A 27748-nucleotide genomic window follows, 5' to 3' on the forward strand; every position below is an offset into this window, starting at 1 on the left:
TCTTCTCCCTGTATGAGAACCTGTAGGCCACGGCCAAGTTGTTGGTTTTTATTTTCTCATGGATGAACTGAATAGTCGGGTCAGCTGAGGTCTTTGCCCTTAGGTTTTTGTGTTATGTGCTCTGCAGGGCAGCAAACGTGACAGGTTTTAGGCCTAAACAGCCTGAAACCAGCAGGAGTGAGGAATGGGACAATGGTGCAAAGGCATAGGCAGCTTTCTCCACCATGCATCTTATCTGCATTTCCTCCTTCCTGTCTCTCAGGACTGGGCATCTCTTTCAGTGGACAAGGATTCCTGCAGTCAGAAAGGTATCTGGAGCAGTGACCTTCCCAGTATTTCATTAGCTGATGAGTCAGACAAATGATTCTGGCAATGAACTTTGATTACATTAAGCAATGGATTTTAATAACAGAATTAGAAGACCAGCAACGATGCTTGAGGATTCACTGGGTACATAATAGGCTTTTGCTAGGCTATATGTAAAGCTCCTTGCAAATAATGTGTTTTTCCACTTCAGTTTCCACAGTTCATGTTTCACAGCATTTAAACTGCTGTTTTCCTGCTCCTGTCTCCCCTGTAAATAAATGAACCCAGGCAACAYATTTTCCTTGCAGGTTTCCAAGAAGTACAGCGAGATTGAAGAGCTCTACCATAAACTGGCAGCACGATATCCACAGGCTTCTCTTCCMCTCCTGCCTAGAAAAGTTCTCTTTGTGGGGGAATCTGACATCTCTGAACGAAGAGCTATGTTCAACGATATAATGAAATTCATCTCCAGACATGAGGATCTAGCAAGGAGCCCTGAGTTACTGGATTTTTTAGGTAACTAAAAGCTGTGAGTGTCCCCTCTCCCATGAATGTGCTTTATGAAAATGTTAAGTTCTTGATTCGGGTAGCCAAAATCCARAGAATGCCAAAATAAAGGCCTGATGAAAATATCCTTGTGTGTGTTTACAGGACTGCACAGTCATGTTTGCTAGTGTTTTTTCCTCTTCTCAGTGGACATATGCCTCATTCAGAGCTGTTGATAGAGGCCTTCAAAGCAAGCATTGTGCTGTGCTGTCTCCGATTTTCCTGCTGTGCTTCAGAACATGTAATTCTAGCAGGCTAAATAGTCATATGTTGTCAATGGAGATGGACCCTAAAGGGGCAGTGCAGGGTCTCCCTTAGTGAGCAGCTCCACCATGTTTTGTCCATTTTTCCTGCAWATTATTGACTCTGAGAAAGATTTAAATGGCAGATTCTTTATTAGTTAAAATGCTTTCTCTGGCCAGCTTTTTTTTCTTTTAAATTTATTTTAATTTATTTTCTTAGTTTTCCTAAGCCTTATGTCCAGCTCTTGTTGTCTTTTCTATTGATTCATATAGTTCCTTTCTTATGTCTCTTTGGCATAGCAGGGAGTTACTGAATGAATGGAGCACCTGAGTTCTTGGCTTTAAATTCAGCTGAGAGCTACTGAGCAGGGAATACTCCAGCCTGGTGCTGTTCAGCATTCTTAGTGGASGGTTAATTTTAAGAAAGTGAAGTTGCAAGGTCCTAACAAGTGTGAACAGCCCATTTTGCAAAAGTGTCAAGTGTGACCAGATTAGTTCTGTGAAATTGGCAGCTTCCTAAGGTCAAAGGGGGCAAAGCTGCTGAATGCYTGGTGAGATCCAGGTAGTAAGGTTTTTGTTTGGTTTTCAGTTTGGGTTGGTTTTTTCCCTTGCAGTGTTCTCTTTAAAGCAGAMCCCTTGCACAGAGAATTCAGAATTCATGTTGCTTGATCTCTGTGTGCTGGTTAACCTAACCGTGGTGCACGTAGCTTCAGCTAAACTAGGCTGGACTGCATTCTGTGGGCAGATTGGGTAAAAGTAATGTAATCTATTCATCAAGATTCGCCTTAGAATAATGTCTCACCCTGATCTGGCCGATGCAGACGAAAAAAGCTGGCTGAGTCTCCCATGCCATGTTACTTCAGTAATCAAAACGGTGTAACCATGAATTTTGTCCATCACAGTTTTCAGTAGCTTTCTTTTAGTTAGTCTTACTATTTTAAATTGCTTCCTTGGACGTCCAAAAACTTGACAGCAAGAAATGGTTTTGTCCTCCTTTTCCTGGCTTTTCATGTAACAGGTATGGTGAGGAGGCCTAGCTTCATGTTTCAATTGGCTGAATTTGCTTMGTTGGATACATCTTGCATGCTGAAGAGTGTTAGAACTTCAGGCTTCATTTTCCAGTRTAAACCGAAGAGCTGCTGTAGAAACATGCTGCCTAATGCTCTAATTTTAGCCCAAGTTTATTACATAGTATCAAAAAGTGGATTTAATCTTAACTAGATTTGTGAAAGTTAGCTACCTTACATCTAAGCAGARTATTTACAGCMCCTGTGYAGCCARTGAAGAGAAATAGGCACTTCAAAGARAAACTTCTCACACGACTTTATTTGGATGGGATGAATCACGATGTGGAAATTCTATTGTTTCTGTTGATTGTAGAAGGAACATAAATAACAGATTTGACATGCACTGCTATGTCTCAGATAAAGTTTATTTCCTCTGTCTTTTTCTACTTAAYTGCTTTAAATCAGTAAACAGATCAGACACATAATGATACACGGTGAATAAAGGGAAGAGTGGGAGTGTTTTGAAAATTTCAYAAAAGCTGATCATGTTCTTCATCCSTCAAACAAAATCGTCAGGACCAGGTGCAAGGTATAAAAAACCCTGTCGTTGTTATCCTGTGTACTCAGTTTTGCATCCATTACTGTGTTTTGCAGGAACAAAATCTTCCAGTGCCATTGACTTCAAGGGTGAAAACATGCCTGATGACAAGGATAAAGAAGAGGAAGAAAATGAGGTATTGGATTTTTTCAAAGAGGAGAAGACACCTGACTTAATCTCACAGCTTTTATCAGTAGAAAATGTCAAAAAAGTGGAACAAAAAGAAGAGGAAGATGAGGAAGAAGAGGAAATTTTAGACCCTCTTGGTATAATCAGGTATGGTGAAAATCTTTTAAGTTAGGTATTTAGATTTTAGCTTTTCTAAACAAGGCTGYTGTATGTCACTGTCCCCTCATGCCAGCATTTTATTACACTGACCACTTTCAGCTGAATTTCACGGGAGAGGAGGGCTCTCTGCAGTTCATGAATGAGATGCCTTGGTAGAGGGAAGAGACTTCGTGGTGCCTCTTCAGRGCATGCCAAGACATCCAGTGACAAGGACATTGTGAATGCCTTGATAACAGTCCCAGCTCCAGAGGATACTTTGCTGGCACTGCAAGGTTCTACCACAAAGCAACAACCCTCCAGCATCTGCTGGATGTGCCGTTCTGGAGTGCCCTGGACACTGTTTACAGTGTCTGGAACTGCTTTTGAGCTCACTTGTGGCTTTTCTTGTCTTTTTCCTTTGGCTGAAGGTGTCACATGCTAAATRCCACTAAGGCATAAGCAATAACAGCTTGAGAAACAGTAATTGAATCAAAGCTTCCTGATATTAGTATCTGGGTTTGTTTACCTGTCCATTAATTTTTTAGAGTTATTTTCTTCACTTCAAGATGAATTTTCTCACTGAATTTCAAACCATTTGTAACTACTGAAGTCTGCAAGCAAATTTAGYTTTTCAGTGGCTGGGATCATGAGTATTGACTACTTTTTAGGGCATCTCAGGCTTTTGATGTCCAAGTAGATAAGGCTTGGCTATTCTTCATCTTCAGTAAGCAATGACTGAGCCAATTGGATGGCTTCAGCCACCCAGAGTCACTTGCCACTACTGAATGTTCTTTGTCTTGGATCTAGACTGTGCTTTCAGAATGTTTCTTCATAGCAATAGGCAGGAACTGATAGTAACAAGCCAGACCCCTCTCTTGGTGTTGCCCACCGACATTAATTTCCAGGGGATCATTCACTCCAGGCTCTAAGCTGGAGTCTCCTACACTAATGTTGGTCAAATAAGATKGTTAATACTGGAAGCACTATTTGGACTTTGCTTCTGCTATAATAATCGTATTTAGTTGTAGATGTCCAGATGTTGTTCCCTTTTTACATGAAGTCTTTAATCCTTTAAATGTCACTAGACAACATTGCATATCACTCTTTTGACAAAATGTGCTGAATTACTCAGCATCAAAATTATTCTTYTGCTGCAGAAGAGTTTAAAAATATAAGTAACTATTTACAATGAGAAGTTAGATAAAGCATTGCTTCCTACAAAAGGGTCCTTAGTTGTATGTTTATAAAAGCAGCTATCCTTTTTTGGATAGGAAAATGATCCATTGGGTTAGCAAATGCAGTGCTGTGTTTTTGAACTTAAAACAAGCAGAAGCTCTAAAGAGCTTGCTATGCCAAAACAAGCAAGAAGTTTGCTTTTCTGCTCTGAACAGTTTGACATTTGAAAATCTTGATTATTTTTGGTCTTTTAATGCATTGAAGGATGRCAAGATCTGGTAGTTAAGCCTCCTTTAGTTTATTGGTTCCATTCCTTCTGAGAACAGAATTCTTTCAGAATCAAAATAACTTCAATTGTATAAGAAGTATGGTCTTCACTGGGATAGAGCTGCAGCCTGACAWGCTATGCAGCCTGKTTTTTTYTCWCTCTAAACCAGTGGTYGGTTCTCTATAAAAGAAATCTCCAYAGATATATTCTTTATTATTATTATTATTATGACTCTCACATGTACACGGACACATGTAAACGCTCTCACAGTGTTGGGGCAAAAATATGCAAGTGGAAATGAGAATTCTGAGTTGGATTTTAGATTGGCACTGTTCTCCTGTAACTCATCCTGCTTCCATGGAAGTTATTTTCAGCTCACATCAGTGGAGATCAGACTGGACATCAGCACTGTATCCCAGGTCTGTGCCATCCAGTAAGAGGTGTCTAGGTGAGAGGCCAAAGGCAGTAATGGTCAGTGGATGGGCAGTTCTTGGGGGACCGTTTTAGGGTGGCTTCTACGCCTGTTAAAATGTGTGTTAAAATGTGCTTTCATGCTTTGAAGAGGGAGCTGCAGCCTCACAGCTTTAGTGCTTGAAGTTACTTCAGGATAGGAACGAATAAACAAGAGGTGATCCAGATAAATTAATGTGTTTAGTAGTAAACTGTCCCCTAGTGCCTAGTAAATTCAGGTTAAAAAGGAAAAAAAAAMCATCCATGCTCCTTTCCTCTCTGAAAAACCTTTGAAAAGATGYAGAGTCAGCTGAAACAAGCCAGTCCATTCTGTGCAGTAGTGGTGGCCAGAATGTTTTGAGCAGCAGAGCTCCAACCTAAATTGAATCATGTGTTTGGCATAATCTTACAGGTTTTTTGCTTTCTGGATGAGGATGAAACTGCTCCRGTAGCACAGGCCTCCATATGCTGTCAGCACGCTTCATTTGGTAACAACTTCTCCTCCTGGCCAGAAGGCTGCGAATTGGATTTGGCCCAGCACTGCTGCTGTGCTACTGAACCACCCAATATCCAGTTAAATATCCTGGCCTAAGGGGTAAAATACTAAACTAAGTATTAGTATTTTACCCTAAGGGGTAAAATACTAAACTAAGTATTTTTTCTGGTTTTGTATTGCTGGTGGTCATTCAGGTGGGCACTCATAATGGCCTGGCCCCTTTTACCTGGAAGAGACATCCCAGTGGTGCTGATTCTCTTCCTCACATTCAAGGCTATGTCTGAATTGCTCTTTGATGTCAGGTGGCAAACTCACTTGCCAAGTCAGCCAATTCAGCTCTTCATCTTTTGTGGGTATTAATGATGCTCCACAAACTTAGTGTTTCTCTGTTATRTGGTTCTTATGTCTCAAAGCTGTCTCTCTGTGTTAGCAGGGTGATTCTAACATTCTTAACAAGAGAAAAACTGGTGGTTTTACTGTCCAAATCAGGAACATGTCAAAAACAATACATATTTCTTATTAAGTTTTCATCTTTTAACCCCTTCTCCTTTGTATTTTTTACCTCCGAAGCCTGGTTCTTCCTAGAACAAAAGGTACTCAAAATGGTTACATTTGTGGCATGCAGTGTAGAAATTTGTTGAAGTATGTTTTCTTCTCTTCACCTTCTACCTTTCTTGATAATTTGGAGCATTGTTATTCCAGTGTGTTGTCAGCAGTTACTCTGCAAGTTTTCCTAGACATTTGTAGAAATCTTTTCAGCTTTGGACWGAATATAGAGGTCCTGTAAGAACAAGCACTCCTAATACAGAGAAAGACCATTCTTTGATATCAGCTCTGCATACGGGAATGAATTATAGTATACTCACTTTTTTATAGTATACTTTAGTAGTGGCACGCTTTTTAGCTCCCTTTTACTTTTCTTACTACTTGTAAGCTACTGTAAGACTCTCATAACATTTTTATTAAAGTTAGCATCTCTTTTTTTGTTTGTTTTTTTTCTCCTGAGCCATCATTATCATATTCCTTTGTTGAAATGTTTAAATTCCCTTTTAAGTAGGAAATCAGATACATATTTAACTCCCCTTTGTAGGGACGATATTAGGTGTATTGACGTATCTTTGTCATCACTCTTAATCTCTCTTCTTTAACTCCATATAGCTCAACATTTGCAGATACATRTTTTTAAATCCTTAATATGGTACCATGGTGCTTTTGTATTGGGATTTTCAGAGGTGCAGTATCTTTTAACAATGCTGTATTTTAAAGGATTTTCCTCATAAATTGCAAAATAGTACTGTGTGGCTAGTCTCATTTGCAGGGGGTTCTACTCTGCCCTCAAGGCTCCTTAGGGCTTGGCTTTCTGTAGGGAATTCAGGCATCCAGTTGTGGAYTTTTTTACTTAATCTGAGCAAGATCAAGTTCACATTTCTAGGTCTTAATCTTRAAACAAGTTAAAAACACATCATGGTAACTGAATTGGGTTTTGTCTTCTTCCTCTGTGGATGAAATACAGTTTTACTGTTTATATATTGAAGCCAAGAGCTTTAGCATAGTTGTAGTTACAACAACTGAATTTAGTACTTGTATTCAGTTCATTCCAAAACACCTCAGACAGCAGCTGATTAAAATKACTGCAAACCAGCTTCTCTGAACAAAGCAACAATTTTGCAAAAGGAGTGTGGCTGCCTCATGGGTTAAAATATGCAGCAGCCCTTCCAGTGCATGCATTTCTTCAGCTGCAATTAACTTCTGAGGTAATATTTGTCCGCCACTTTGGGAGAACCCACCTTTTCCTGTGCTTTTCTTTTCCTGTCTTCATCAGTTCTCTGCAGTCCTCGCAGGAGCCTCTCCTCCACACAGTTCCTCCCTTCCGTCCTTTTTCCTTTGCCTCCCTAAATCTGTCAGTGACAGCATATATTTCCTCAGGCATGGGTTTTTCCTGGCAATCTGCACAGAGGTGAGTATTCCCTAAGCAAGAGTTCTTCTATCTCCTCATTGGTCCTGGAGWGTTTCTGTCTCTGTGCCTTTACCATTGTTTCAGAGGATTTCCCCTCATGGCTCTCCTCATCCAAATTTGTGTCTTTCCTGTGGAATACAGACATGTGGGTAGGTGGAAACTTTGCATCTGTTGTGCTTAAACCCAGATACAGCAAAGTCCTGACATTAGGAAGGTGAGGGTGGTGAGGGCTGTCCTTCTGGGTGCAATCCTTTTGGGCTTTTAAAATCCTCATAACTGGTTGTTGCTGCAGTTGAGCTCAAGCACCTTCAATGCTGGAGGTTTGCTGTTGCTGGGTTTAGTTGGTAAGGAGATTATTAAAGCATTTGGTGCTTTTCCTGGCTGTAAATAAAATGGRTGATGGCTTAGAGCAGCAGATTGGCAGGAAATGAGCAGCCAGGAGCCAGCCCTGGCCTTGCCAGAGCCTGCAGAGCCAGGCAGGCTGCAGGAGGAGCTAAGCTGGCACACAAGCCAGGAGTTGTTTCTGGGTTGCATCCTACACCTTTGTGTTTCCCAGGCTAGAGTTTGGCTCCTGAGTTGTTGATCCCAGTGCTCACTTTCCTTTTCCCTGTTGTGGCAGAGGAGCCTAGAATGGCCTCAGCCTGTCTTTGGGGAAGAAATGAGTGGCAACATTTGATTTTGTTTCCCCTGCCAGGAACCTTGGACAGCTGAGAATGGCTGATGAAGAGGCAGAAATTGGCTTAAGGGGAATCCTGCATTTAGTATCTTTCCAAGTGGTTTTAGTGATGGAGTGCCCAGAACTGTAATAGGTGAAGGCAGAGTACTTGCTTATGGATTTTCCCCTCCAAGGAAGAAAATTTCTGCAGGCTGGAGTGGTGTAGTAGCACAGCTGCTGTCTGCTGGACAGATGGTCTGGGGTAAACTCGTCAAAATGTGTGTTCAGCTGCTGTGCCTTCTGGTCCTTGCTGGCAGGGTTGTATTCCTGCCACTCCTCAGGCATCCTGCTCCTCAGCCACTCACAAATTCACAGCTGCCTTTTGGTCCAGCCAGGTACATGTTTGCCTTCCCYTCTGAATCCAGTAGGATTTATGAACAGCATAAAACAACTTGTCTGTTTGTCCTGGTCAGCAAAGAGAGAGTGAAGGTGTCAAAACATTAAAGAAGAGAGAAGATACAAATTATCTTTTCTTTAATAAAATCCAGAGAGTCAAAACAATGAATGAGAAAATAGAGCTTTGTTTTCCGAGCAATGTGTGTATCCATGCTCACAGCTGTGAAGCCTTCAGAGATTTAAACAGGCAAATCTTTATTTTCTGTCAGTTGTCGAGTCACAAGCTTAGGTTGCAAGGCATGTTTGACCATCACTTTGCCAAGTGACACCAAGTATTTGTCACAATTCCAATCCAGCTGCTGTCAGATTGGCAACTCGCAACATCCCAGTAAACAACCCCGTTGGTCTTCTACTGACAGATGAAATTTTTCTGAAAACCAGGGATATAGTCTGGTATRGTGTTCTTCTCCATCAAAGAGAGAGGAAAGAAGAAAAGAGAGCAAAAATTCTGTGTTACCYACCCAATTAACTGATAAGCCTCACTCACTTTTTATAAATTGTCAGGGCTTAACCTTTTTTAGGGGCAACCTTGTAGCCTCTCCTCAGAKTTGTTTTAATTTAGTGGCTAGGGAGTAAAGCAGGTTGGCAGGGATGCTCTCCTTGCAGGAATTCAGTCCCTCCAGTTTGTCTCTGCTGAACATTTTTGTTTTTATAGGTGCTTTGTGAGTGGTGTTTCCCATGCAGTGKGCTTCCTTTGTCTTCTGCTGCCAATCCTGTCTCCTGAAAACAGCTTCCAATGTGTTGCCTTACTGTAAATCTTGCTGTGCCCCCACAAATAGAAGGTTACAAGTGATTGAAAGAAAACAGTGGAAAATGGAACCATGTTTAGCTGCCAGATTTCAYGGAATCATCCATATTCCTTCTGTGTTATGTCTTCTGAGTGGAAGAAAACTGTTCTTTTGGTATATCTCAACCAAGGCTTGTGGCTCCAAGTGCTGGAACAGTCCCTTTCCTAGCTGTACTTTCCAGCTAGGGAAATCGAGCTGGATATGTGAAGAACTTGGCCCTCTTCTCTCATGGCTTTTCYTTGGGAGGGCAGACTGAATGGAATTATGCTTAGGAAAATTGAGATTTTTGGGTAATTCCTGGACTTGTAGGTGACATATGTTCTATCCATTAGCACTCTTTAAGGAGAGCATATTGCACAGGTGATTGCTGCTATGTYTGCTCCTGGCAGTCAGAAAGAACTCTACCTTGGGATCAGAGCAAGGGAACCCACACTGTCAGAGAGGTTTGGAATGGATACACAACTCACAGYTCTAAAGCTGGCTGCTCTATGTTTTCTTTTATTTTGGAAATAGTCATTTCCCTGACCTAAGGAAAAAAAAAAACAGCTGTCCTCCCTGTGCCAGCTATTGTCTTTATCTGCATTCATATTTCCCTGTCTAGTGTTRGATTTTTGGTCCCATGAGATTATGCAGTCATTATTTCCCCAGGTTATTAAGCAATTGCCTGGCTTAAAGTTCAGTGGTATGTTTCTGTCATGACTGGCTTGAGTGATTCCAGTACATACATAGCTGGAATATGAAGATCCTTTGGGAAAGAGTTTAAGTAATTATTTTAATGTGCTTCATTTTCTTTCTGATTAGAACACTGAATATACTTTAATGGGTTTTATAAATAGTTAATTTGTGTTTATGCCATCATCTGAAGCCCAAAGGGCTGAAAATAGCTCTCTAGTCTGTGTAGTGTTGCAGCTGTGTGTACCATCCGGTGGTGTTTTCAAGCAGAACACAAATGTAACTACACCTGGGGTAAAATGCAGCAAGGACTTAATTGCTTCATGCAACACTTCATTGCAGCCTCTGCAAGTGAAGAACACTTAATTCAACTGGAATGCAGAGGGAATTGCACYAATGTAAATGCAAATATCCAGCTTGGAATTTGACCAGATTGCTAAAGTAGATGGTCTGCTTTTAATAATGATTTCACGGGGTTTTTAACAGACCTGGTTCATTGTTTAYGATGTACTAAAGGAATAAAGCTTACCATGGACTTTTCTGTATACAGAAGAACTATAGAGCCAARTAATATCAGGGAACTGGAATGAAATGCCATTGCCACTAGCTGGCACCAACTTTCAAATAATTCCCAGAGTCCTCTGAGTGAACTCTTGGCTTTTGGTTCCCCCCTCCTGTTTGGCAGCGACGTGCAGGCATTTGTAGCAGAGCTAGGCAGCACTGAAAGTGTTCAGGAGCTGCTGTGAGCTGCTCTGCAGGCWTATCCAGCAAGTCCTCACTTAACTGAGACAGGATGAGTAGGAGGCAGGAGATCCTTTAGGGAGGCTATAGGACAAATTTATGACTATACAGAATCAAAAGTGTCTTTTTTTCACTTCTGCTTTGGAAGAGGATTGAACATGATGTAATTGGGCAGATTTAAACATGTTTTGTTTCATGGACTCTACAATAATAGGATGACTCAAGTCCTTAATTAGAATAAAAAAGCATTACCTCATCGATGATCCTGCTCCTTTCACCAAGGCTGGGGAAATCTTTAATCGACAGATGCAGGGAACTGCTCATAGATGAGACAGACTGCTAATGAGGGATAGATTCAGAGCTGCCCTATTGCTTTACTGTTCACTGAGCAAAACTGAATTTTTGGCTGTAGAAGAAGCTGTCCRTGGGGTGAATGTGTTCTTAAGTCGAGATGGAAGACTTGCTTTTCCTTTCATCTGATGCTGTCAGATTCCTAATTCAGCAGACTCAGTAAAACCATTGTTCCCTTTTCCCCGTGGACCTGCTGCAGACATTTCTGCTTCATTTCAAAGGATCAAAGAATTAGCTTTTGGAAAACCATTTTTGAAAGCAATCTGTAAAACTTTGCCACAAATGCMTGATTTAGCTATATAACTATATACTGGTACTAATTAACACACCTGGGGATCACATCTCTTACTASTGCCCTTTGCAGCATTTGGTCAGGTCTGGAATCATCTGAAGTGTCAATTAAAAAGAAATGGCCCTAAGGACAGACACATCTGGGACTCAACAGCTCTTCATTCTSCACTTGATTTTCTTGGGCCATATCRGAGTACTTAAAAGTTAGATTTCTCCATTATCCCTTTAGTAAAAGGAATAAAATAGATTTTGTAGATCTGCCGGGGGAAGAGTTTCCCTTTGCACAGAAATGTGGCATTCAGATAGTTGTTAATGACCATTTTCATTGAAGCAAAAGACTGGCTTTCCATTACCTTCTATACATTTGGGATAAGACTCAAACTGTTTCTTTCCATATTGCCTGAGATGCCCAGTCATGTCCAGATCATAGGGAGAGTTAGATTTTTTATGACAGTGAAGTACACAGCTGTGGTAGGTGGTTTGACTGTGGCTAGACTAGTAAATAAAAGCACACAGGAACTGTAGTGTTGCTTTTGCCAACTAGAATAAAATAGCTTCTGTCCAACAGCTAAATCCTTCCGCTCCCCAGAGCAAGCTGGCCCTGTCCAAAACAGGAAGGGCCCTAAGCTTGTACTGATCCCCTAAACTCTATCCAGGCATCATTCGGGAAAGCAATAATTAGCCTGAGCCAAATTCATGCCAGGGAGCATGCTGAAAACTCACGAGGCAGTTACTGTGCATTGTTACCCCAGCCCAAGCACTCACCACGTTAATTTGCTCTTGTTGGCCTTTTGTTGCCTGCATTTTTAGGAGTCRGGATTGAAGCTGTTGGGGCCATGTAGTGCAGACAGTGCTGAGGTGCAGGCAGTGCTGAGTGTATGCCTGGCACCTGAGGATGGTGGCCATAAACCCCCAGGGGCATTTTGCATCAAGGATGGGTCTGGCTCCTCTCAGCTGGCACTCTGGTGAGTGGTGGCACAGCTCAGGAGCTCGCCCTGGACTGGATGAGTGCAGCCTCTTCTGGGCTCTAAGAGAGTTCAGCCCTGTGGGTGTGAGCTGTGGTGTATCAGATGCCTTGGAAAAGGTCTTGACTTTGATTTTCACTAGTATAGGTTATTTTCTGAGGTCTGCTCTCTGAACCGCGATTTGCTGTAATAACTGCTTCTTACTTGTCACGGTACACAAACAGATTGGAGTGGCTTGGATGGAAGACCTCCAAGCTTCTCTCTTCTTTGCTTTATTGCTTTTTGTCTACTATAGCATCTGAGGCATACTTGACAGCATCATTAAACAAAAAACATGGTGTCATGCCCTCAAAACCATCTTATAACATTATCTAGACCTGTTTGCAACAGACATTTCATTTTTCATCTGTGTGATGGGTTATCTGCCAGCATAGGCTGTTGTTGTATGTAAGCCTTGTCCTGGAATCTTGTTCCTGAATCATCCATCTTTCTCCTCTTGGCTATGAGTGACAGAGCCATGGCCCCAACTGTTCCTGTAATATGAAAAAAAACAAATGTGTCCTCAAGAGGCTCCTGAGGGATAACCCTCACTTCCTCCCTCAGGGGCTGTTACACCGAGCCCTGACCTCACTGGAGTTCTTTTTATTTGTTCAGTGGTGCTGCCAAGAGACAAGGGCAGTGCCACACAATGCAGGGTGCTGGAACAGGAAGGAGAAGCACGTGGTTCAGAGCTGTGGGCCAAGATATCAGGAGAATTAGTTTCAATTCTTCATTTCAAAGATATCCTGTTTAGGCTGCAGATAGTKCATTTCTGGTTTTCAGGACCACGTTTCATTTCTGCTCTGTAAAGGAACAGTGCTGGCATGCCCTGTCATGCAGAGGTGCAGAGAGAGTGAGTTCTGAAAGGTTGTGAGGTGTTCAGGGCCTATCCAAACATTGCAGTTTGATGACAGTATATATTGGTTTAGTTGCCCTTGGGAGAWGGTGCTGGAGATGTTACCCAGCTTCTTGTATCCCTTACTCTCATGGACGAACTTCCTTGGTCTGCCAGTCCTTTTCCAGCTGTAGTTAGCACTGCACCCTTAGCTCACAGGATGGATCCCGTCATGGTGCCATTGTGTGCTGCTGGTGGATTTTATAARAGATGCCAAGGTGTCCTTAAACCGTGCAGCCAAATGGACAACATGGCAAAGGGCAGCAGTCTCCTTTCTGCTCTCTGCTTGTCACTTCTTCCTGGAAGGGGCTGGTACCCAGAACCCCTCGCAAGGACCATTTCTGGAAGGTGATGTGGGCATTGATCTTGCCTCCATGTGCAGTCCTCTCACCAGCCTTTGCTCCTTCAAACACCTGCCTGTGCCTTTGTTCTGTTCCCAAAGCATGTCATTAATGCCACTTCAGGCTATGACTTTGCAGAACTCTAGCACATCCCTCATTTCATTTCAAGCACTTTGAACTTAAAACCAGATGCAGAATAAGCATTCATTCCAGARTGCCACATAGAACAAGGGAAGACCAAGGCCAAATGTTCTGAAGTATTGATACAGTCCTGCACCAGCCCTTTTGTTCGGCAGGGTAGGTGTGTATGCTGCCTCCTGGGCCCGTGGCACCTCTGCTGTGGAATTCTGCCAGTTGGGCAGCCTCAAAACCTTTCCCTGCCTCTGAGAGACCACTGGCAGGTGTAGTGGGTTAACCTTGGCWGGACACCCTGTGCCARCCAAAGCYACTCTGTGTCACTGTCCTCCTCAGCCGGGCAAGGGAGAGAAATTACAATRACAGACTYSTGGGTTGAGATAAGGACAGGGGAGATCATTCACCAGTGACGGTCACGGGCAAAACAGGCTTCAGTTGGGGAAATGAACTGAATTTATTACCAGTCAAATCAGAGTAGGATAATGAGAAATAAAATTGAATTATAAAATGTCTTCCCCTCACCCCTCCCTCTTCCCACACTCAGCTTCACTCTGGATTTTCTCTACTTCTTCCARCAGTGCAAGAGGATGGGGAATGGGGACTGGGGTCACTTCATCACATGTTGTCTCTGCTCCTCCTCCTCAGAGGARGACCTTTCACACTCTTACCCCATGGGGTCACAAGTTCTGCCAATAAATCTCCTCCTGTGTGGGATCTCCACAGGGTCACAGCCTCCTTCAGGCATGTACCTGCTCCATGCTGGTATCCCTACAGGCTGCAGGTGRATCTCTGCATYCYCGTGGACCTCCAAGGGCTGCAGGGKCACAGCTGCCTCACCAGGGGCTGCACCAGGGGCTGCAGGGGAATCTCTGCTCTGGCACCTGGAGCATCTTCTCTGCCTTCTTTCTGCCCTGGGCTTCTGCAGGACTGTTTCTCTCWCATTCTTATTCCTTTCTCTGCTGGCTGCAGTTGCAGAATAGTTTCGCCCCCTTATCTCTACTATTACAGAGGCACTACCACCATGACTGCTGGGCTCAGCCTTGGCCAGTGAGGAGTCCCTTTTGGAGCTGGCTGGTACTGGCTCTCTCAGAGATGGGGAGGGTTCCAGCAGTTTCTCACAGGAGCCACCCCTGTAGCTCCTGCCTGCTACYRAAACYTTSCCATGCAAACCCARTACAGCAGGTACTRKTGTCCTCTCTTGGAAGAGCAAAGGAAGATGAAGAGAGACAGGAGTGAGGCCGGGAGTTGGGTGGGCAGCATGGAGGGGCTTAGCTATGGGAACAAGTCAGCTCTGGGAGTCAATATTTTGGCCATGTTTGATGTGCTGTGTTTACAGCCACACTGACCCTGCAGTGTTTGTTCTCTGTCCTGGCCATGTGGCACCTGAAACGTCTGCTGTAGCATTTCTGCTTATGGATCCAAATCCTGAAATGCCCTGGGTATGTGTTTTCTGTCTGAAATCATCATTCTTTCTCCAGGTTACTATAGCCACTGTAACACTAGGGAGTAAAAGCTTAAAACATTGTGCAGGTACTTGTAATTGTTACTCCCTTGCTTTCATCAGCATCATTTCAGCCCTTTTCCACTAGTCCCTCTTACTGACACAAATCAGTAATACAATTTCTGCTCCCCCTCGTGTATTCAACCAAAAATCCTCCTTACCAAACCTCAGGTAATTTCTCACATCTCAAACTTACTACATGGCACAAGATTCTTCACAGTGTAGAGCTTTAATGTTCTTTAAATGCTCTTAGGATTTGTGAGTCAGCAAACTGACCCAAAGGATCAATTTAGCAGTCCACCATCACACTGTGAGTGACCAGTAGCTGTCTGGAAAGGGCACTCCTTGGGCTGATGGAGCTCTACATTTGTTGGTTTTTGTTCCCACACAAGCCTGAGGTCTCACATTGTCTGGGATATGAGAGCCTGAGATGTTTACCAGCATTTCTACCCTGAGTCTGTGCTCCCTGATCCRTTTTCCCTGCAGCATCCCTTACAGCACAGGAATCTTCAGTGTTTCTAATGCAGCCAGCCCCAAGGAGCCAGTGGGTAGGAGCAGATCATCAGGGGGCTGAGCAGAAACAAGCAGTGGGGTCTGCAAGGAGTCAGTTGTGTGGATCTACAGGCTCATGTTGCTTGTGTCAAGTCATAATCCTCTAGGGATGTGAGACACTRGTTGGAGGCCTGAGATCATCTCTCTGCCAGCTCTGAAGAGTGCTGTGGGAATAGCAAGTGTCACTCTGGCTGAGCTGAGTTCAGAGATTCTTTGCCAGTAGGAGGGGAGTGAATTTTGTTATGATTTTGGAATATTATTATGGCTGCCAAATAACACCAGCACTGTGCTRGATCATATGCATAAGCCAGAACACTTGTGAAGACTACTCATTTCTTCTTCTTTCAGTCATGTGTTGTGGCTTGCTGGCACTTAGGAGGTTCCAGTGATTCCCTCTGTGCTCCCCAAGGGGCTCGTGGTGCTTCCCCACTGGACCCCGCTCCAGMCTGACAGCCAGCTGCAGGCATACAGAGTTCAGTGCCCAGCCTCTGGAAATACTGACTTTGCAAAAGCTTCTCTGCTGAGAAATCAGGCTAGTTAGCGATAAAATCATAAATAGGAATCCAATTTAAAAATGCAGAATTATGTCAGCCGTTTTTCTGCTTACAGCAGAAAGCAGCCCCTAGGCAGCCATCTCTGCAGAGCCGCAGTGTCTTGCTTAGGAGGGAGAATTTGTRTCTGGGGTGCTCCCTGGTGTGACTGTTCCTACAGTCTGACCTCCAGCAGTGTCTGCAACATCACAAGTGGAATTGCTTCATGCAGTAGGTATATCCATGGCCTAGGGAATATTTCACCCAGAGCAATTTTATCTTACCTCTGTTAAAAAAAAAAAAAAATCACAAGAAACCTGTAGGCAGGAAAGTTGTGTTCTCTTTTTATGGAAGATGTTTTGATCTCAGGATCAGCAGGAGAGGCAGCAGCCAAACACAGCACCATGTCTGCAACAGCAGTGCCATTTAGCTCAGATAATGTCTCACTGTGTCCTTCTGTCTTGTAATTCCTGTGGAGCCATCTCTGAGCTGTGGTGAGAGGTTTGTTTTACCCATGGCACAGCCAAGAGGAAGAAGTGACCTGTGTGAACAGCAAGATGGTGGGGAGGGAAGGCAGTGGGGTACAGTCTCAGTTCCATCATCCCTTCTTGAGTCGATGCAAATCCTGCTTGGCTGCTGCTGGAATCTGCTCACTGCCTTGGTAACTGGCCCTTCTCAAGCTTTTCATAAGCTCTTTAGATGGGKTGTGACAGGTATGTCAGACAGAATTTTAGATTGGGACATCATGTGCGGGTTGCTAGAGGTTTTCTGTAGGCTAGGGGTTGGTCTGTGCAGCTACCATGCAAAGAAAAGGAGAGGTACCCTTCAGACTGAGTTTTATAAGAACAGTCAGGGATTAGAGAGGCCAGACATTTTTTTATGCAAATATCCTCTAACGTATTTAAAGCTTTTCTGTTCACAGACAGAGAAAAATTGGAGTTGTGTCTGCAGTCTGGGCTCTTACACCCATTTTGTGTTAGGATGTGGTGAGGAGGGAATTCAGGTGAGGCTGCAGCAAAGTGGAAGTGGCCTCCTCCTGAGGAACACAGTGTGAGGCCAGGGGGCTGAACAGCATTCTGTTGTGAGGAAGTAAAGATTAAATAACCTAAAATTAAAACTTTATTTTACATAGAGGTAGTGATTACAGTCAGTCTGTCTGTTCTTCGAAGGAGGCACCAAACAGTTGCAGGTCCTGCTGATTTGACCTTACCAAGGCCTGTAGTGAGAGGATACTTAAAACTTTAAAACTTTTAGTTTTAACTGGAAAAGGTTAGAATTAGATGAGATAGTACAGTAAAGGTGTTGAGACATTGGCACAGGTGACTTGCCCAGAGAAGCTGTGGATGCCCCATCCCTGGAAGTGTTCAAGGCCAGGTTGGTTGGGCTCTGAGCAGCCTAATGACAGATGTCCCTGTACACAGGAGGGGGGTGGGAATAGCTGATCTTTATTGTCCCTTCTAACTCAAATCATTTTGTGACTGTTGTTCCATGAAGTGTGAGTGCCCAACACATCTGAAAATGATGTATCAACTATTCACATGTTTAGTGCTTTTTCAGAAAACAGATCTAACAAGAAGCTAGTAATATATTCATGGGGGGAGGGGATCAGATTTCACCATTTCAGTGTTGAAGAAACCAGTCACTTCACCAAAATGCTTGCTATTTGCATTTGTCACTTTTAGTTGCTACTTGTAAGGATTCTCAGCATGACATTGCATACTTTCAGTRCCTTTAATCCCCTCTTTGTGAGGCCTTATTTTTAAGTGTTTGCTCCCAAATCTGTTGAAAGCGAGGCAGAAAACATGCTCACTAGCAATTTTTTTTCACACACTGTTTGTTTCAGGTTGGGTGAYTTGGATTGTGAAGCTGCTCAGGATATTTAGTGAAGAATATCTCATAAAGGGCCGATTTTGGCTGGCAGGTTGATTTCATTACGGTGATCAAATTTAAATTCTTGTGGCACAATTTATTGCTGAGTTATAGGGCATATAGACATCGCTTTACAGGCATACAATACAGAACTCACTCAAGAATTTGTTGGTTTTGGAGCTACAGACCTGTAATAATCATAATTAATGTGAGAGAATGGATTGTTTTTCTTAGAGTGTAATTTTATAGGGTTAAAAGAAAGTTTCTTGAGAAGAAATTGCTGATGCTGCCATCATTGTGATTGCCTTGTAGTGAGCTCTTTTACTAATTCATAGGCAGAGAATTCCTTCCTCCTATAATTTTACTGAACATCAAGGCAATATACACTGGCCCATGCTTGTGTTCTACTTTTTAAACTTTTCTGTTTACTAAAATAGTTTTATTTTTGGCCCTCTGTAACCTCTCTAGAGTTGTAAGATGTGTTATATCCAGGATGCAGAAAGTACCTGCCCAATTTTTCCAAAACGCCTTAGTACCTGTTACCTGGAATTGCATATCTGAAAATGTTTATCATTAACATGAGTATTAGGATAAGAAACATTTCACTRTTAAGAAACATTTCACTGTTGTCAAAACTCCGAATATACCATTCTGCTGCTTTGCAGATTGAACCCAAAATACTAGCAAATATTTTTGGCTTTTTCACATCATTATTGGCAACTTTATTATGCCTCTCTTGGTCTGAACCACTGCAGTTTTAATTGCTTGTGTTTTGAAACTTGTCCTTTTTTGTCCTTAACTGTTCCAGTGAGTCTTACACCCTGGTTTAGTCTAGAAAATCAGAGGAAAACTATAAAGAAATTTCCTTTTTGTTAATTTTCTTCCTTTGCAATCTACTCTGTAACCCTAGTTCCCTGACCAGGCTTATGAGTGTCTGAGTGCTTTAGTAGTTATTTAGTTGAAAACATTTTAGGAAATATTTCTGTATTATGATTACTGCTTATGAGCTGCGTACTAAACAAAAGTTGTCCATCTGTGGTCTTCTCCTCTGCTTTCAAATTACATTGGAAGARTATACAATCAGAAAACTTGAGATTATAAACAGTTTGCCTTCGTTTAGGAAGACCAGGTACTCTTGAGTTCTGAGCCCTTCAGAAAAATCTGTCCACAAAAGCAGGCCCCTGGATGGGGGCTGAACTCTTGAAAATCTGTTTCTTCAGGCTTTCTTTCCATCTGTTGCTCTGCTGGAACACTAATCCAAGGCTGACCTAATCTGGGAGCTGCAGCAGACAAACTTTGCCTGCAACTGAATGCTMTTGTTCCAAATGATTTCTAATTCGAGGTTTATTCCATCAATTAAGCATTATCTTATTTTGGGACATGCCAAAGCCATTTAAAATACTGTAAATTAGCGTGATGTCCACAAGAAAAAGATTGCTGTGTGAGGTAAAGTATCCCTGCAGCCAGCACTTGTCATAGTGGCTTAATGCTTGGGAGTGAGGCTGTGTTCAGCTGATGGGCTTCAAATTTCTATCAGGCATCCCTTGGCCAAAGCAGATGAGAATGACCCCTTTTGTCCTGTCTGTTGTTATCAGGCGGCTCTGGAAAATGGGCACTGTTGAGTGAAAAGAAAGCAGCAGATGACATTTTGTTTTCTGCATGAACTAGTGTRTAGGATCTTTGTTTTTCAGATGTGGTTTTCAAGAAGATGTGCTAATATTGCTGCTATTTTAGCTGTAGCTCTTTTGTTCGAGCTTTAACATAGATTTCTGGGAGTTGGGATCTCCATTTATATTAGTGAGTTCTTCCCTTGTAAAATTCCATGGATACCTAAAATATAAGTATATATATTCTAAATAAGTCTTTTTTGATATTACTGTAATACCCCTTTCCTGGAGCATAATCTTATTTCTGTAAAAAAAAGAAGTGGTCATATTTTCTGAATAGTAACATCTGAAAACTTTTGCCTGTGTGCTGAGATTACACGTGCTCTTGATAACAAAACTCCCTGTTTTAACCCAGCAGTGAGCATGGGGCAGGGACTCCTCTCTGTATGGGGCACAAGTAGACATGTTCTGTGATTTAAACCAGTGTCACCCAGCATTGGATCTGGAGTTCCACTGTTTCACAAACAGCTGTCACACGCACAGGTCTGTAAATCTTCTGAATTTGGAGTGTCTTAGTCATCCTTATTGCTGTTTTCCACAGCTGACCAGAAAGCTTCTGTGCATTGTTGCTGTGCCAGTGAGACCTGGAGGCTGCCAAATGAGTGACCTACATAGTGTCAGTAAACAATAACAGGAGAGCTGTGCTCACAAAGTGAGTGAGGTTTGAAAGTGTTTGCATACAGGGTTTTGTTGACATTTTCATGGGTGATTTGGGGATCATTTGGGAGCCAGGTGTCTCATCTGGACTTTCTAGTATTCCAGCAGCCTGACTAGGTAGATTCGTATCCTCCAATTTTCARTCATCCAGTTTTGATCTGTTTCAGTTAGGAGGCCAGTCTTTATGTACAGTCACTTAGGAGCAGTTTGGCTCCTTTTTAGTCAGAGAAGGAGACAGGAGTTTTATTAGAGTTATTCTCACAGTGCTTCCTGTGTAGAAGTCAGTAGGACTTAACTGGGTAAATAGTTTCTGATGAACAAAGGATACGTCATCTTTAGGGCTGGTTTGTTTTTTTGTTAAGGTTTTAAAAGTCACTAGAGTGATGTTCCAAAAGTTCACTTGTTCCATAAATGAAGAAATAGCAATAACATGGGTCATCTTCTGCCAGCTGGATGTTGGTAGTTTCAAAATRTCAGATGCCAAGGTTGTGAGCGTGATGTATGAAGAAAATGCTAATGAAGTGCAGGGCTTGCACAGTAATACTTTGGAGCAGACTTTAGAAGACTCAATGTTCCTTCATTTCTGTCTCCCTCAAAGACTCTGCATTCCTGCACAAGTTTGTGGCACTCTGGTACATCATGATCATCAAATTAGCTGTCCTTGCAGCTTCTCTGCGTGGTTGCCAGCTTGGACCTTCACATGGAGTTTGGCTCCATCTGAGTCCCTGCTCCCTGCTTATGGGGAGGTAGCACCAATAGGCAGAGAGAGGATGGGTGGGCAGGCAGATGCACACTCAGGCCAGCTGCAGAACCTCAGACAGGCTCTGAAACTTCTCACACCCCCCCCCTTCTCATCCATTAACCTCTGCTCAGCACTGCAGAGTCTGGACTGGCATAGCTAAAAACAGAACCGTGGGAATCCTGTTTCCCACTTAGGGACTGACCTCAACAGAGTCCTGTATGGATATGCTGGAATTACTTGGCAGTCCCACTGTGGCTTCCTTAGAAGGATAGTCTKGAAGAGAGAATTTGAAGGCAGAAAAACAACTTCCTCCTGTTCCTACCAGTGCAAGGCAAGCCCAGCAAGTCCCTGTGCCCTGTAGGTGCCAGTGGAGTCCCCTGGCCAAACAGAAAGTGAAGCCGTGTCTGTGGGCTGGTTTRGTGGCCACACTGCACCCAGGGTTGTTACCAGTACCTTTCAGTTCCATTATTTTTGTTTCACATGCTGTTCTTTATGACGCTCTGTATGATTCTCTTCCCTTTCTTTGGTGTTTTCCACCATTCTGGTACTGTTTACTGCAGATGCATGAGCTAACTATAGTAAACTCCTTGCTAACTTCACTGGGTGGAGACCTATTGCTGGAAATCTGCTGGCTCATGTATGTAATTACATGATGGGCTCTTATGCATCAGGAGAGCTGTTGTAACTCTCTGAATGGACAAGGGATCTTGTCAGAGACTTTAAGAATTCTGTAGGCTGGCAAATCCTCATCTGTATTGTCATTCACGTCTCAAAACAATACTTAGTGAGTCATGAATTATGCAAATGAAGATTGCTTCTTCCCTAGTAGATTGGATTTATTTGTGTTTACTAATTCTTTTTTAAAATCAGTTTGTCAACTCTGAAAGACTCAGTCCTACTGTTATGGTTTTGTTGTTGTTTGTTTTATATTTTCCTTTAATGCTTAGGTTCATTTGAGTGATAGATCCCTTACTACAGTTAATAAAGTAGTGAATTTGAGTTTGTGTAGTTATCATGGGTGAAGGCTGCCTATATATATTACAGCTTTAGATTTTGACAGGTTTTGGAAGAAGAGTCTTTTACAAATGCTTCAGTTTGAAGCAGTTCTTTGGAGCTGAGCTTTCAAAAGTAGCTTAGATTCTGAAGTTACTCAAGGCATACCCCTAATGAATATGAATGAAAAAAAAATAATGAAATTCATTAAAGTTTATTCTGCTTTAAAATGAATGTTTTCATCATAAATAGTTCAGCAGCTAGTTGCTGATACCTGTAGATACATTTCGTGTACCCAATGGGGTGTATTTCCAAATGAGGCAGTAATTAAGTTCTTCATGGGGCTTGCTCTTAGGCTGCATTTGCCACAAAATGGTGGTAGCAAGGTAATACCATCCATGAGTTCCAGTTTGTTGATAAGAAACTTGTGAAAATAGCTGGAATTGGACTCCACTTCTTTGTGCAGCTRTAGTAAGAAGAGGATTTTACAAGACTCTTTAATGTAGTTGGAATGTCTGTGTAATCTCTTGACCTTGTTCTCAGTTTTGATGACTATGGCATGTTAAGTGCTGATAATCAGGTTTGCTCTAGGCTGAAACCTGACCTGCTCTCTGCAAAGAAGATCAGATCTTCTGTTGGAAAAGGCACTTAGAGGAGCTGCCTTAGAAATTGCAGGGCCAGGACTGCTGAGAGTAAAGATCTCTGGAATATGRCAATTACTTTGGAAGGGCATACTATCCTAGGGCTGCTTCTCTTTCAGCCTGTTTTGAATTGGACTTCTCACCCAAAGGTTTTTTCGTGTTCTCTGAATTTTCTCTTCTATGCCATCTGGTTTGCCTCATAATTCAAGCTGCCTTATTGTGAGAGCTGCCTTGTAGCTTCAGCTGGTGGCACCTGAGTCCTGGGTATGTGAACAACAGGCAGGTGCTTTTCACTCTGCTCTTGGAATGGAAGTCAGCTCTTCATGATTAAGCTGTGTGCAAATGAGGGGAGTGTCTGATACCTTTATTAATAGAGTATGCAGCAATCATAAACAGCAACAGGAACTGGAAAGGAAATGGAGCCAAAGGGATTTTTAAAAACCTGTCCGAAGGGATCAGTGCAATGAACCAACCTGCACTTTTGTATTTCAAACCATCCCTTTCTGTCTATCTCGAGCAGTGTTGCTGGATCTGATCTTCTTTCTTATTTTAAGCTTTCTGTGTGGGAGGAGTAAAACTGCTTAAATGTTTCTGAGTAGTGGTTTGCACAGACAGCACTGTTAGCTCTGCTTTTCCCATTCCCATTGGGCTCCTTGACAGGAATTAAGAACACACAACATGGTCCAGGTAGAGAATGTCAGACCAGCAGTGCCTCCAGCTCAGTGTCCAATTCCTGCCAGCAATTAACAGATGCCTGTGYACCTTTGTTTAAACCTTTCGTAGCCTCCCACCATCTATTTTCAGCTTCTGAGACTTTTTAGTCGTAAATCTTGCTTGTTAAATGAAGAGTTGCAGCTGACTTTCTCTTACGTTTTAGAACTAAAAAAGCAAAGAAGGCACCGGCTCCTCCAGCCAAGGAAGAGAAGCCCAAATTAACCATTTTTGAAGAGGAGGTGGATCCAGATGAAGGACTCTTTGGCCCAGAAAAAGATTTCTCATCAATTGGTCCCAGAAGAAAGATGCAAGAGAGTAAATCTGTTTTATATTTGTATAAACAAAGATTATTTTATCCAAAGCGTGTGTATCACTGAGCCTTTAAATTATAGCGATGCAGAGTATACAGGCTAAACAATGACTTGGGAATGTTAAAGGAAATCTTCAGCTGAGCAGAATCATCTAGAATCATTCAGAAAGAACAAGTGAGATCTGTAGCTCCCATAGCTGTTCTCAGTAAACATTTTGAGCTGGCATATTAAGGTCTGTGGGAGCTGACTGCTCCACTGTCACKCGTGCCACACTAACAAGAGTGATTTGACCTATTTCTGAGTGCAAGGAAAAASCAGATTTACCGAGTCCTGAGAGTGCTGAGTATCACTGCACTTTGTGGACTGGAAATCTTTGTAAAACAATAGTTGTCTACATGGTCTATTTTTTCAGCCCACTAGCCAGATTTACTAGTTAGTGTTAGTGCAGGCATTTTAATGTTAGTGCAGCATGATTTAACGACAACATTTTTGATTCCTCTTTCTAGATCTGAAGTTATTTGAAGACCCAGACCTCGGTGGGGTGGTGAGACTGGGTGACTCACTGCTGCTGCCAGCTGCCTGTGAGCACAGCAAGGATATGCTGAGCAGGGATCCTGAGGAGGACACTGAAGAACTGCTGAGGTACTCACCTCAAAACTGTCATATAGGTTGAAGGTGGTCTGAGATGTTATTTAGATCTTGAAAGAGATTAATTTGGGGGAAAAGCTTAAATACTCAGAATGGAAACTGTAATCAATACTTGAACAGACAAGTAAAATGTAGCATGTACGTCATGGAGCTTGGAAATCAAACACATTAAAAAAAAGGAAATTAGAAACACCCTTTGAGAAAGGTAGGGTGCAAGGTATTATTCTGTRACTCCAAAGGAAGGGTCCTGAAGGCCCAAGGTGTGCTGTCTCACTCTTGTTTTCTGACATGACACTTCTGCTTTCTGCAAATGATCCCCAGGGAGCCTGACCTCCATTATGAAAAGTGAGGGGCAAAGCCCAGGGACAAAGAGCAGTTCAGCTTCTGGGACCTGAAATTAGGGCTTCTTGCCACAGGAGGAATGATTTTCTGCTGATGGCTCACAGACTTCCATGCATGCTTCCAGGAGGGATCCTGTGCATACCTTCACAGCAGTAAAGGACTCTTTATCACTCTGCATTTAATTTTTAATCCAGTGGAAAGGAGGGCTGGAGCTGAGAGTTACAGGAGGGTTTAATACATTGCTTCTCCCTTGATAGTGTAGCACTGGCACACATYKGCACATAATGCATTTTATCCCTGAYRTCTCTCTCACAGGGCTGGTTTGCCTGCAGTGATAATCCTCAAGAGATAAAGCAGGGAATCAGTGCTTGGAGAGACACAGGGAATCTTTGCTGCAGTAATGAGTCAAATTCATTCCTTCTGGGTCTCAAGCTGGCATCTGAATGATGAGGCCAGTCTGCCTCCAGTGCTAATTTGTGTCAACCAGCTCCTGTTAGGATGTATGATTTCCACAGCAGGTACTAAACCCACGAGAGGGACTCTGTGTGTGGTTTCAAACCTCTCCTGAAGTAGGTAATTTTGCAGCTTTCTATTGAAAGTGCTGGCTATCTCAGCAGTAATACCTGACTTAGTTTAAACAAAGGTTAAATTGGGCTGTGTGCTGTCTTGCAATACATTCTGACTGCCCACCTGATGTTTATAGAAGCTGATGGGGCAGGACATGACCTGATTTCATGGCTGTGGTATATTGGGAGCAAACACACAGGTGCTTGCATTATTTTCTTCTCTGCTCATGATCTCAGCATACAGCACTTCATCTGGAATGTTCCTATGACTGAAGGAGAAGTGTGTGTTCCAGTGCAGTCCTTGCTTTTTTATCCACTGGAGAGAACTTCTCCATCTGTTGTGTTAATGTATTTTAGATTATATACATTCAGGAAAGGTCTCTGAAGTCTGCTCTGAGACCAGTAGACCTTGCTTTCAAATCTGTTTGGGATCAACAATAGCAGCATACCCAAATRGTTATGGGGACCCATGGGAAAATATTTCATTTCTTTTAAATTCCTGTAGTTTTCATTTATTTGTGATTTGTCCCAGTGCTTTCGGTAGTTGACAGGTTATCAAGATCCAATTAGAAATGAATACATATAATGAAGTATTCATGAATGAAATATATATAATATATATAATTATATATATTGTATATATAATGAAAATCATGACAGAGGTGCAATGGGAAAGTTGCTATGGGAATCCAGGGGCAACTCCTGGCTGTGCAAGAGGTATAGGCAGATAGGTCAGGATCTGTTGACCTGTTCAGGTACTTAACACCCTCTGAAATTCCCATGGTAAACCCGATTCATGGTRTTACCTGCATATCAGAGGGCTGGTGAACTCAGTGCAAGACAGTTGAGAGTAAAGGAGGCATCAAAGCGGCTGTCAAAGAGGGGAGGAGGAGTAGTGGTGCAGTTTTAACCTAATGCAACACTTCATCTCCCCTCTGTGCATATTCACTGCAGTCAGCTGAAATCCCATAGCTGAACTTTCTCCAGTGGTTGTGCAAAATGCCCTTTGTTTTCTGTTCAGCTGGAAGCTTCACCAGAACAGTCAGGTCTCATAAATAGAGAGGCAGCATTTGAATCATCTTCCACCTCCCCTTTCCACCAAACAGGTGTTGAATGATCTTGCAGGGCAATGCCAAAGTCTCTTTCCAGGCAGTAGTCCCTTGTTGTGAGGAAATGTTGAGCATAAGRTGAACTTTACAATCTTCCTTGCATGGGAGCTTGAGTTTATTTTGAGGCTTAAGAATAAGTCTTATGTTTGTCCTCTACATATTGACAATTACTCTCCTTTTCCAAAGGGTGAAGAAATCTCTCCCCAGTCCTCAGATTAGAATAGGAGCTGTGACAACCCATTCCTTTAGTGGGCTAGAGCTGGATATTCTATGAGAGGAAATGGAAACATCATGGTCTGTTGGACATAGTCTATTATATCATACAGAAAATTTGCCTGGACACATTTTGTTAAGATCTGAGACTGTCCTGAGCAATGGTGCACCAGCAGRTCTGTGGTAGGTCCAGAAACCTGAACATGTTCACTGCACTCCAATGGAGTAGGTGAATAATGCAGATGTGGGAGCTCTTCACTGGTGTAGAGAGCATTCACATGTACCTCAGGGTCTGCTCATGTGTGTGTGGTAGATCTGAGAAGTGTCTGACTCACTGTGAATCAYGGGCAGGGATAGGAGAGAGCTGCCTAAGGCAGAGGAGTGCAGAACCTTCTTCCAGAGGGGGATGGGAAGAAGATAATGTTCAGAGCAGAACACAGGAGCAGCCGAATCCTTTGTGATCCTTATGGTTCCTGAGTGGTTGTAGCAGCAGTAGCACCACAGCAGTGTCAGCACAGCAGTGAATCCTCAGCAGTGACTGTAACTCATGAGGCAGAGGCTGTTAAGGAGACAAATGAGTTTGCAAAATGTGCGTGGGCTGTGCTTGTCACAACACGAGGGAGAAGGGAATCTGATAAATGTTCTCATTGCAAACTGAAGACTSTGCTCTCTGTGGATACCTGCTCACATGAAATGAGAATTATTGTTTTAAATAGAATCACCAGCTTTACATTAACGAGTGTCGAGCATTGAGAAGAACCAACTACTTTGTAAGTGTAATGGGAGATTTCATGGGCTTTATCCCATGGGGGAATTTCTACAAAGCAGATTCCTGAAGAGGCCAAAGTCTGCWCTCCTGAAATCCKGGGTAGTGAGTTTGCTGAGCACCCTTTTCACTGTCCTGACAGASTCAAACTCCACCATTTTTGGTCACTGCAGTTGAGCTGCTCTTGAGCTCACATTCCTTTCTAAGCCCTCCTTGTTTGTGAAAACAAGGTCCAGCACAGCACCTCTTCTTGTTGCCTCCTCTGTCACTTGGAGAAGCAAATTG

At 42.7% G+C, this 27748-nt stretch overlaps 1 protein-coding gene across 1 annotated transcript in view; it reads left to right on the top strand.

Annotated features, from left to right (window-relative positions):
- The window catches only part of HS1BP3 (HCLS1 binding protein 3), a 50668-nt gene that overhangs the window by 14745 nt on the left and 8175 nt on the right, over nucleotides 1-27748 (top strand). The window contains exons 3-6 of the mRNA XM_057390436.1: nucleotides 615-822; nucleotides 2756-2975; nucleotides 23672-23823; nucleotides 24326-24461. Coding sequence (XP_057246419.1) covers nucleotides 615-822; nucleotides 2756-2975; nucleotides 23672-23823; nucleotides 24326-24461 — 716 coding nt within the window. The remainder of the gene's footprint in view (nucleotides 1-614; nucleotides 823-2755; nucleotides 2976-23671; nucleotides 23824-24325; nucleotides 24462-27748) is intronic.

Source organism: Malurus melanocephalus, unplaced genomic scaffold (genome assembly GCF_030028575.1).
Source record: "Malurus melanocephalus ecotype Western Australia unplaced genomic scaffold, MMel_1.1 scaffold_26, whole genome shotgun sequence".
Classification (NCBI taxonomy): Eukaryota; Metazoa; Chordata; class Aves; order Passeriformes; family Maluridae; genus Malurus; species Malurus melanocephalus.